General features: G+C 40.7%; 1 protein-coding gene across 9 annotated transcripts in view; it reads left to right on the top strand.

Annotated features, from left to right (window-relative positions):
• Positions 1-12,385, top strand: part of KIAA0319 (KIAA0319 ortholog) — a 57,534-nt gene that overhangs the window by 8,195 nt on the left and 36,954 nt on the right. For 8 of the 9 annotated variants that reach the window (XM_064665912.1, XM_064665933.1, XM_064665929.1 and 5 more), the window contains 2 exons: positions 4,242-4,399; positions 10,541-11,313. In XM_064665912.1, coding sequence (XP_064521982.1) covers positions 4,315-4,399; positions 10,541-11,313 — 858 coding nt within the window. In that variant the 5' untranslated portion in view covers positions 4,242-4,314. Of the gene's footprint in view, positions 1-4,241; positions 4,400-10,540; positions 11,314-12,385 lie in introns of those variants that run through there. The other variant, XM_064665964.1, reaches the window with a different exon arrangement.

Here is a 12,385-nt window from a genome sequence, read left to right as displayed (position 1 = left end):
TCCTCATGTGGTGTGTCCCGTAAGGATTCAGTGGAGATTCTACATGCGGTCCAAAATCTGGCATTTTGTAGCTTTGGCAAGTTGTATTTTCTTAATGTAAGTTAAATTAAAAAAAAAGAAACTAAACCCACAACCATCTGCTACAAGAACTTGTGTTTCTGAACTCTGGACAAGTAATGCTGAAAAAATCTGGATCACTTGCACAACCTCTCAATGTTTTTCTTAGTGTTGCTAGAAGTAATCGTGTGGACTCCTCAGTCAACTCTTCACTAGGAAATAGAAGCTGCTATTAGTCTCATCTTAGTGAGATAGTTAAGTTGCCCTTGCAGAGGAAAAAGGCCTATAAATAAACAAATTATTTTTCTTCCTCTGATCTGGGCTAATTCTGACCTCGTGATGTTCTGATACTGAGCCTGATGCATTTTTCCTTAGGCTAAAGGACTAAAAGTCTCTCTTAGGCATCTGATCCATTTGGCCGCTTCTGGGAATGAGTGAAGGTTGAAGCAAATGCACAGTATCTCAGAAACCTTAAGCTGCAGTGATAAACTCTTCTGCAAATCACAGGTTTTGGTGGCTAGCAACTTTTCCAAGTCTAGACAGATTTCCATAGAAACAGGAAAAAATCTGTATGTGAAATTCTGATCTTACTGTAATAATAATTTTTCTACCCTTCATATGTGAGGTATTTGGAGTTTGTGGTAATAAGTTGGAAATACTTATTAGGAACATAGCTCATCTCTGCTCCTCTGTTCTCTCTCTCAAAAGCAACAGGAACATTTCAAAAACTGTTGAAAAGGTGGAGTTTATAAAAATCGTACACTCCGTACATCTCTCTAGTTTAGTTTGAATGTTCTGAAATAAAACACTAAATAAAAGCAATAACTTTGAGTAACGTGTTAGAATAAATGTACATGGGTAAGTGTAAGCTGGTGGCTTCAGCTGGAAAGGCTTAAGAAATCATCTCTTTTCAGCTGGAGATCGCTGCCTGCATAACCGAGAGCCGGGATAGATTCATCAAGGCAAAATCATGCTTGACCAACCTCTTAGTGATGTCATTGTAGAAGTCTGACTTGGTAGCTAAGGGAAAAACAGTGGATATTGCCTGTCTTGACCTCAGTAAGGCTTTTGACGTTGTCTCCTGTAATATCCTTGTAGAGAATCTGTTAACTAGGGGCTGAATAAGTAGAGCATGAGGTGGATTGAAAACTGGCTGAATGGCTCCACCCAGAGTGAGGTGGCACAAAGCCCAGTTGGAGGCCAGTAACTGGAGATGTAACCCAAGGGGCAGTACTGGGTCCAGTCCTGTTTAACATCTTCATTACTTATCTGGGTGGTAGTCCAGAGTATATCCTCAGCAAGTTTGCTGATGACACAAAACTTGGAGGAGTGCCTGATAGGCCAGATGGTCACAGTGCCATCCAGAGGGACGTGGACAGGCTGGAAAAATGGGCTGACAGGAACCTCATAAAGTTTAGCAAGTGGAAGTGCACATGAGGAAGAACAACTCCATGGGGACATCCCAGCTGTAAAATACATTTGTAGAAAGGGACACCAGGTTGACCATAAGCCAGCACTGTGCCCTTGCAGCAAAGAGGGCAATTCTTGGAGATACTGGCTCTGTCTGGACATGGTCTTTTGGGAGCCAGCTCCAGGTTGCCCCATTTGAGCTGGGGGTAGACAAGGTGACAAGGTAGATGAAGTCCCTTCCAACCTCAACCATTCTGTAGATTGATTGTCCATCGTGCATTTCAGTGCGAAATTAAACAATTTCATTTGTATCACCTTTACAGTGAAATCAAAAGGTGAGGTCCCATGTTGTGGGGCCTTCATGACTGACTCTTCCTCTCCTGTGCATAAATGCTCATTTCTGTTCAGTTGCCGATGATACTGTTCCTGGACACTGCCAAGGGCTCAGCCATTTCAATGGTCACATTCAGAATGGGATATTTAGAATGTCTTGGCTTAAAAAAAAAGAAAAAACTTGTGGTCTTTTTTTTTCTGTTACAGAAACAGATAACTTTATAGTTGGTGGAAGGACAGAATAACAATTGGGGAATATGAGAGAGCAAAATATGTCCCCACTGCTGAAGATTTTATATCATAGAAGTAGTACCTGGAAGTGTCCAGACGGCCTTTTGCTCTTTCTAAGGTGAAGCCTTACTAAATTAGTTCAAATCGCTACAGAGAAGCACAGCTATGTGTATTCTATCAGGAACTGCTTCCTGAGGGAACATCTAATTGCATATATTAAAATACTATCATACAAGGAACAGTATAGTGTTATGTGTTTCTTTTTTTTTTCTTTTGGTGACAGTTATTTTTTGTGATCAGAAATAATTTTTCTCATTGTGCAGCATAGGAATAAACTGGGAGACCAACGTACTCTGCAGTAAGGCATCTGCCTTGGGAAGGGGACTTTTGATGATGTTTGATAGAACGAAGGTCCCAGAAATCAAGTTATATTTTAAATCAAGAAAAGTTAGGCTTTTGAAGAGTTAGTAATAGTCTCTCCTGGTTTTGCAGGGAGCTTGCCCAAAGCCTTATCTTTTTGTACTTGGGATTTATTTTTAAATCTAATTTTTTTTCATGGTTTTAGTGATGTTCTGTACTTATTTTGCTTGACTTGAGCAGAGTTAGTGTTTGTACCACAAGCTTGAGAAAAATCTGTCAGAGTCCAGTATGCTCTGACCAGTTCCTTTTAGATATTCCATGTGTAGAGGGTGAAATGTTTAATATCAGATTTACTGATTTGGAGATACTTGTTGTGACACAGGATTTCTGATTTTGTGGAGCAACACAAAGCATGGAAATTACATTGCAAATGTACTTTGTGCTTGGCAAAACACAGCAATGGCAGTATACAGTTCTATCATAATACTAATGTGATTCCCATTACTAGTCTCTATATTAAGCTCACCATTGCAACACTGGGAAGGAACATTTGGGTTGAAACTAGCTCAAGCCCATTACTCTCTTCAAAATTCTTTTGCTAGTTGTTCAGTTTTTATGCTCTGTATTGGGTTGAGCCACCTATTCGCTGTGTGCATGCTGGTCTGGCTAGCTCTGGGAGACATTCACACTCTTTAATGAATAAGTGGGAGAAACATTTACACATCAGTGGATGTTGATAGAACAACACCTATCATTCTAAAACACTGCCAACCTCTGGTCCCCTTTGTATTGAGATAAATACAGGGCTTGCTTTGGAAAAGCTGCGGTCAGTCACAGAAGTTGCAAACCAAGGTCCAGATGCTCATGTGCTTTACAGACATGCCATCTAGAAAAGATCCCTTCTCAAAGAGCAGAAGTCCAAATGCTGAGCTGCTAGGGTTTCTAGTCTAGTTCAGTCAGCCTTAGCACATCTAAGTAACTTCTTTTGCAAGGGAAAAAGAACAAGATGATCTTGCATCATATAAAATTATGTGTGGTAAGGAACCTTCCAAGAGCATCCAGTTAGCAGCATTTCCATCATGTGTGGATACAGGCAGTTGAAAGATGAAAGTCACATAATGAACATCAAAGGGAGTTGACTGAGATACTCTGCCTTGAGAAGGGCTGTTCACTGAAAAAATCACTACCTGTGCTTTCATTTACAGAAATATTTTTTGGTCAAGCATCCATCTAGGATCCTTGGGGCAGTGTGGGGGGGAGTGGTGAGTTTGGCTAAACTAGCTTTTTTTCTTGTATGAATAATGTTGCTTTGAACTATTCATTCCTTACATCTATTGTTGCTTAGTCTGCCTTGTTTGTAGAATTTAGTGTCATGGCAAGGAATGTCTCCCTAGAAATTCTGGAGAAGTGTCTGTTTTCATTTACCTTGGTAGCTGGGGGAGAACAGCTTGAGGGTTGCCTCAAGAGCTACCTTAACACTGCATGGATTTTAGCACAAACAATACTGTCTGTGATTCCTCATTTAAGGGTACATGCTAGTTTCTGTTTCCAGTCAGAGGAAAACCAGGGACTGGATAGATAACTGCAAACAGAATTTGTGTGGGTTTTGAGGTAGAGTAGCCCAAGCACGCAAATCTTTCTGGGACGTTTCTGCATCTTCTGAAAAGAGAAAGAGATTTCCAGGTAGGTAATTTGTTCTGTATCTTCAGCTTGCCTGATCTACTGTGTCATCCATCAAGAAGTCAGGAAGTAATGATAAAGCCTGCATGTCAACTGTCTATTGTCTGTTACTGTGACATTCTAATTAATGCTCACATCTGACCTATTTTTTCCTGGGCTGTCTGTTGCAGTGCTTGATGGACACAGGAGGGAACTGAACAGTATAAGAGGAAACCGACGTTAAGACCTAGAATTTCGACACAAATGAAAAAGCGGTTGTCACTGCCTTCGTGGTGCAGTATGGCATTCGGACCTGGTGTTCTCTGCCTGCTCCTATGGGCAATAACAGGTAGGAGTTTACTTCTTGTGTGTCTGAGTCACCCAGAGAAGAGAAGCATATGCTCCTGGAGTGTGTATACAGCTGTGAAGGAAATACAAATAAGGCAAGAACTGAAGAATCTTGTGACTTCTCAATCCAAAAATCTTTGAGAAGGTACGGCTTCATAACTGGCAGTTGACTGCAATGGAAGAAGGCAATTGCGATTAGCTGTGTGGAGCCAGTTTCAGCAGGCTGGTTCATGGGAGATGCATGGTACAAGAAAGGGTAGTGGGAAAGTTTAAAGCGTTTTCCTTTTATTCCTCTTCGGGACAGCAATTTAAGAATGATGTATTGATTGTATTCTAAGCTACTTCTTTGTTCCAAAGTGTCATAGGATGGTTGATATATAAGAAGCATAAATGCATTTGTTCACATCTGTCACCTCATCATCCTCTCTACAAACATATATTTCCTTCCAAAGACCACAGGGTAGTCCTGTAAATTTCTGCTTCAGCCACAGGAATAGGTAAATTATTTCCACAATCAGACAGATGCAGAATGATAGTAATTCTTAATACTGCCACTGTATCATAGAGAGACTTAATATGGGGCAGGCAGTTTTGATATGGCAAGTGCAGAAAAGTATTTGCAGAAGTGGGGTTTATTTTCTTAAAAGATAGTGTTCGAATTCTGGCTTTGGAGATACTGGCAGCATCCATATTAGCAGGAATTGAGAAAATAACAGTTATCTGACTTTCGTCTCTTGAAGTAAAAACAGGATGGGCTGTTTCATGAGGGAGAGCCTTGCTTAATGTGCTAAGGCTTAAACTGACTACTGAATTTGGAAAAGTTGGGTGAAGGTGGGTAGGTATTAACCTACAGCTGAGGAGAGATAGGCATTAACTGTAGCTGTGCTCACATCTGGTTCAAAGTAGACATCAAGATCACCCTGAGGATCTTATAGTGCCAATTTCTTTGAGAAGAACATGGAGCTGAAGTGTTTGTTGCTGTAGTAAACAAGTATGCCTTTTAGAAATAAAATGCTCTCCTATGAGATACTGAGTACCTGCTGTAGGGTCCATACTAGTATCTTTGGAAAAAAACTCACAGCAACTTCAACAGAAGACAGTAATGTGCAGTAAATACTGGATTTTGCCTGTAGAGAATGTCACAGCTTCATGCTTTTAATAATACCGTTAATTGTTAGCAGACTAGAATATCTTCCAGATGCATATAGAAAGTTATCAGTCTTTAGCTCCAAATTTGCTATGCTTTCTTGGTTTATCTGAGAATAAGACCATTGCTCTCAGACTGTTGGCTGTATTTCAAGCCTCTCCTTGTATCTTAGGTACCAGCGCACAGTGTTCAGAGGATAATATAATCTAATATCTCATATTATTTTAATAAAAATGTAAGAATTTATTTCCATCTTGATAATTTGCAGTATTTTTAAATCCAATTAATATTTACTCTATTTAAACTGGAGGGTTCTTGCTGATTTCCAGGATATGTTTGCTAAAATACATCAGTAGATGCTCAGCTTTTTTAAGTCAAAAGGACTTCTTTTTAGTGCAGGCTTTAAGGTGAATTTACTCAGGCTCAGGAATTTGCTGGATGTTCATTCTGCAATTTTTTTCTGCACACGAACTTGTGCTTTTAAGCGCCACTTTTTCTTGAAAAAACCCAAGTCATCTTATGTTTTAATTTAAGATAATGAGAAGACTGACTTTATATAGGAAAGGAAGGCTTGACATTTCATTGCTGAGAGAATAGAGAAACAGACTCACTGGTGAATATTGCTGGAAGGATATTGAAGAATATGCTCTGGCCAAAAGAAATATAGATGGGCTACTCTGTCCTGTTTAGGTGACATTTATTTGGTTTTATTCTGTGCATGGTGGCTTTTGACTAATAGTGTTTGACTGCTTTTCATGAATGTGGTAGGTTGATCTTTGCTGGCTGTCAGGTGCTCAGCAAATCACTTTATCATTTCCCCTTCTCAGCAAGATGGGAGAGAAAAATATGACTAAAAACTCATGGATGGAGATCAGGACAGAGAGGTCCTGTACTAATTACAGTCAATAGAAACAAGATGACATAGGGAAGGAGTTTAATTTATTGTTGATTAATCAGAGTAGGATAATGAGAAATAAGAATGTCATAGGTTTACTTGTTCTAAAAATCCAAGCAGAAATTTTCCTTTCCCCTGTCCCACTGTAAGAGAAGGAGGTTGAATGAGGAGGGGGAAGGGGTGATTGACCGTACAAAAGAACTAGCTGGCAGACCTGCATTCCAGGTTGATTCCAGGTTGATGGCCCTTCCAAAACTGCAGGGAGGGGGGTGGAGTTTTTTTCCTCCTCTCCTTGCAAATGGGGGACACTTCATGTTTTGCCTTAACGGGGGCAAGGTGTGTGCTGGAAAAGCTCTGAGGCCGTTTTGCTCTCAACCTGGTCATCTGGCTGTTCTCCGGCCTCGGCTTGCCTGCGGTCTGCTCTGTCGCCAGCCGGACCTGCTCGGATTTTATCGGAGAGTTTGTGCTCGGCAAGGAAAGGGGGGAGTCCCAACCACAGCCAGCTGCAGACATCGTGAGTTTCGTGGGAGGGAACCCGCCCTCCTTTTCCCCTTTTTTCCCCTTCACCTCCTCAGTGCGGGGGGGGGGGGGAAGTCTCCATCGTCGGCTTCTCCCATGCACCGGGGCCTGAAGTGGCGACTGCCGGAGCCCAACAGTGCCCTCTGCTGACCAACACTGAGCACTGCAGGCTCTGCTCCTCCAGTGATCCAACAGTGCCCTCTGCCCACCGTGGTTAGAGTCACACTAGAGGACAGAGAAGTATCAAACTGTTTCCTTTTTGAAGGGGACTTTTGAGTACAGGATTATTGTTTAGTTGTTTTTGTGTTCTTTTACTGTTTTTGCCAATATACGTATATTCTTTAATAAAGGGTTGTTATGTCTTCCTTTTTCCATGCTTCCTCGATTGGAGCCTCTTAATTTCGGATTTACAATTGCTGAGAGAGAGCAATTGTTAGGTTTGGCAGTTAGTTTCCATGTCCACTTGAGGAAAGGTCTCCAGCCAGCTGTGACAGAGGAACAGCAGTGTTCCTGTTGGGCTCTTGACATCCACAGACTCATACACCAAGGTGTGAAGGAGTGGTAGCATGCAGCTCGAAGGGTGTGGACGTTCCCTCATTAAAGGAAGGAATCTCTGTAGAGTGAAACTATATTCCACCGTGTGGCTGTTTAACAGGGTTTTAGTGGGGGGTATGGGTTGGCTTTTTAAGGGTAATTGACTTGCCTGACTAGGTCTTTGGATTTGTCAGTGTTGTCCTACTGCAGACATAACGGTACAGCTAAAAGGAAGGAGAACACTTTCAGAACTTCTAGGCTTTTGGCTCATGCTCCAGAGGGTTTTCAGGGCTTGTAATAAAGGGAAGCAGTCTTCCTATTGGTAACTTGAATGAGTACTTCAGAAGCAAACAGTATTGCATGATGCTAATTTTTTTGCTCTTACTGATCAGAGTAGAACAGTGTTTTAATGTCTTGAGTTCAGTTAACAAGGAAAATAGCTGTTCTATGACCTCTCACAGCAGGTAATAGTGTAGCAGACACAAATTTTACTATGTGACCTTTCACGTGGCACACTTTCGGTAATTTTTATGTAAAAAGAGACTTCACTACCCCTATTTGAGCCCATTGCAGACTGGAGATTGGATGGGATGAAGGGGAATATGAAATTAGAGATCAGATTAAGTTCACTCTAAGTAGATGTGTTTTCCATGTGAAGACAGCTAGTGTACACACACCTAGTGTGAGGTTGAAATAGCCTGCTACCTGTTGCTACATTCCAGTTCATAAGACTAGCTGAAGCAAGAGGTGAAACTTTCATTACTTTGAGATTTGGACTGCACTGTTAGGTTTAATTTAGAGTTGTCAGGGAAATAATTTTCTCACTGTACAGAAATTCAGAAGTTTAATGTTTTTTCCATTCTTTATTGGGATGAAACCAAGGCCTTCTGACATTTGAAAAAGCAGGTAGCTAAGACCTGTGATTAGGTTGCTTGCTTGTGAGATTTAGGTTCCAAGTGTTTAATTATTTTAGGAATGTATTGGCCTTGTTTCTCACAATGGCTAATGGAGCACCATTAATTTTGAGGGAGGTCGATTCTGCAGTGTGGTAACTAATGTATCAAACTGAAAGTGGCAGACAGATTTGAACCTCATTGAGGACTTGAAGTGTGTCCTGAAGTTAGAGCTGTGGAGTATCCCACTTGATAAGCCTGTCTCTAAGACAAGAATTGTTGGTCATTCTTTTCTGAACAAATAAATAATGAACTTTCAAATTTGTTTGAACAGGTTGGTCACTTTCTCCTTCAGGGATGAAATAGAGAAGGGGAGGGGATGAAAACAGTCCTCAAAGGAGTTTTTCTGGCCCATATTAATAGTCCTGTTCCTGAAGTATTGTTACTGACTTAATATTGCACATTTGCACAGAATTACGTTCCTGTTTTACCCTTTTAAAGGCCTGTTTCTCATCCCTCCACTGACTTACAGGATTAACTAAATTGATATGGTTGCAAAAGGACAGAATGGTTGAATGGGCTGCCTGACTCCTATACTCCATTTTAATCCAGAGCTCTTCTGGCTCCCTTGTTGTGCAGACAACATAAAGGAAAGACTTGTGATGACAATTCAGATTCTCTCCCAGGGTCTTACATTCTTAGAGGTAAGAGGGAATGTAGAGAAAAAGTTTATATGCAATGTGAAAGAAAAAACTGCACAAATCTTGAGCATCACCCGAGTACACATAAAGGTACTACATATGGAGGCTGTTAGAGCAGGATAGGTTTCAAGTGCATGTTGCCCTGGATAGATTTTTTTCACTGGAAGTGTAAAGTGGAAGAGGAGACAGCATCCCAGTTCTGCGTGAAGGAGCAGCTAGAGTCAAAAAATGGTACTTGAAGCTCTTTATCCTTTTTGTCATCTTCCTATTTGACTATATCTATTTGCAAGTCATCAATCTTTTTTAAAATTTGGTTTTGTTTCATGTTTTTCCTCACTCTCCACAGCCAGCTCTGCAAACCAACATAACGTTTTGTCCACTCTATCCATCAGTATGCAATACAATTTTTTTGGTTGTTGGTTTTTTTGGTTTTGTTATTTTTTTGCACTGAACTTAACTTACTTTGCAAGCTTACATTCATCCCAGGCAACATGACTTTCGTTACTGTTAGCTCCACAATGGTGACATGTTTGTTTTAATTTGTTGAGTTAACAAGTCTAGTTGAAAACCAGAAGAAGAATGTCCTGGTTTTACTCAACTGTTTCTTGAAGCATGATCAGATTTTTCAAGTTGCATTTTAGAGACAGGAGTTCTGAAGAGCAATTATAACCAGGGTTAAAAATCCACCTAGACAAGATGTTAAAAATTGACTGAGATATGCAGGATGTCGATTCATACTTGTTTTGAACACTTCACACTCAGTCTGTGATGTGCTATGAAATTAATTCTGATGTCATTCTAAAAGATTTCAACTTCACTACGAATGAAGGAAAGATGCTCCATACTGAAGCAAGCTGTTGGGATTTCACATGAACTGTTGGGTAAAGCAGCAAAAGTTTGAGAATTTATCCAGCTTTTGTATGAAGCCCAGCAATTATGTTGGAGTGAGGAACTCTTCATGAAGTTCAGATGAGATGACAAATCTTTCTCCTGTGTAGATTTTTGCTGCCTTCTACCTCAAATGAAACAATGACATTCTACAGCATCTTATTTAAGATTTTTTTTAAATGTATTTTGCTTACTATGCTGTAGGGGTAATGAAGGTACCCCATGATTTATTTTTTTTCTGTGTGTTCCCTGCTTTGTTCTTGTTTTTAGTGTTGGCAACTCATTTTCCTCTCTATGTATTTGTATTTGTAACACAGGAGTAAAAGGTACATTTGCAAAACATATCAAGATCCTATGCTGAAAAATCCTCCGAAGTACAAATACTACTGCAAAGGGATATGATGAAAAAAAGGGAGCGGTGATGTTAGTGAAAGAAAATGAGCTTTTTTAACCAGGGTACCACCTGTCTTTATCTTGTTTTCTGTGATAAGCCATTTATAGTCACAGTAAACTATATTGTGGCTTGGTTGTAGTGCTGTGCCTTATGTTCATGGTGTTGTTTCAGGTTCCAGTTGTGAGCAGTGCAGAGAAGGAGCCACGTACTCAGGTGCAGTAATATCTCCCAACTTAGAAACCACTAAAATTATGCGAGTTCCTCATGCCATGTCAGTGTCCGACTGCATCGCAGCTTGTTGTGACCTCTCTGGTTGTGACTTGTCCTGGATGTTTGAACAACGTTGTTACATCGTGAACTGCCAACACGAAGAGAATTGTAAACCTAAAAAAATTGAAACTGTAAAGTCCTATCTTACTTTTGTGCTGAGGCCTTCTCAGAGGCGAGCCTCGCTGCTAGGATTTGGGCAAGTGATCCCAAGCATGGTCCACTCTCTGGGACACCAGAATGAGCCATCTGAGGAAGTGAGTAGCCTGAAGAAGCTGTCTCTGCTTGGCAAAGATCCCAGCCTTGAGGAGATACCTGAATACATTGATGATTATAAAGAGTTGGAGGAGGACCCATTTCAGATGGGCATCAAACATGAGCAGAAGGAGAGCACAGATTATGCTGACTGGGGCCTGATGATGGCAGGTGAAAATGGCTTTAATGCTTCCACAAGTGATGACGGAGATAACCAGGAAGACTTTGCTGAAAAGAAAGGGGAGGCTGTGAAGGTGGAAAGCCTTTCAAATAAAAACGTCTCTGAATTGAACTCTGTCGCTGAACACTCCATAGACAGGTTGTCATCCCTCCTGGAGATTACACCATTCCCTGGGAAGACATTTGAAAGGGAAGCAGCTGTTCAACTTCTTGCACAACCTGATGATGCTTTGCAAAAAGAGGTATGTTTGCCCCTCAGCAGGCAGAGTATAGTGAGGCTACTTGGCAACTGTTTTGTTTTTCAAATCTTTGAAAATCTGAGATAATTGCTTTGTAATATTACAACACTCAAATGACTTAACAGTCCTGTTACAGTGTAGAAAAGGCTGAAGGGAAGAGGATTGTCTTAATAGGCAGGTAAATCACCAAAGGATTTTTTTTTAAATCAGATGATAAGGAGCAGAGCTCCTTTTGGGGCACTGTGGGGTTTCCTTGGAAGTGTACAAATGAGTGAGCTTGGAACCTGGTGTAATAGTGTTACAGTCATCTTCACTTCTGACCCATGGTGACTTATTGGAAGTTAGCAGAGCAATACTAGTGGATCCTCTAGTATTCAAAGGCCAAGACCAGTAAACATAAGTTCAATAAGAACTTATATGTGACAATAAGAAAAGTAAATTACATACTTAAAATCTAATATATATACTTAAGTAAGATGGACCTGTTCTCTATTTATGCCAACCAGTTTGATCCGTTGAGTCTAAAGGGGCCCTGGTTTCTTAAGATCAGTTGAAAAGTTGAAACAGGCTATAAATTCAACATTCCCTGGGTTTGACACTCCTGCCAGAAAGAGGAAATTAAGCAGTATTAGCTGACTTGCTCTAAATTCCACCAGATTTTGTAACCAGCACCTACTTGTCACTTGCTGTAAAAATTGTAATTTATTGACATTACTGTGGGGAAGAAAAATACAAGTTAATAAGAAAGTTGCATGAAATCTGTGACAACTGAGATTCTTGGACGGAATGACTGAAATGGCAAAAGTATGTGAGGAGAACAGCAAGTCTATATATACTGTCTAGCTTGGATACCATTGCAGCCTAAGGGTGTGGCAGTTTCTGGGTTCTGCTTTGAGATCTTCTAGATGTTTTAAGAACTGTTTTTGGGGGTTATCTGGGAGTGTTATGAGGAAAATGGGTGGTTGTTGTAGCTGGGAGGGGAAAGCTAGCAGAGGCTGGAGCCTCTAGCAGCTTCTCACAAGCTCTGTCTGCTGTTCTTGATCAAAGGGTGCCTTGGGTTTTTGCCCTAGTCTGC

This window comes from Pseudopipra pipra, chromosome 1, assembly GCF_036250125.1.
Source record: "Pseudopipra pipra isolate bDixPip1 chromosome 1, bDixPip1.hap1, whole genome shotgun sequence".
Lineage (NCBI taxonomy): Eukaryota > Metazoa > Chordata > Aves > Passeriformes > Pipridae > Pseudopipra > Pseudopipra pipra.
Note: the sequence above shows the minus strand (reverse complement) of the source record. Positions and strands in the feature narration are given on the sequence as shown.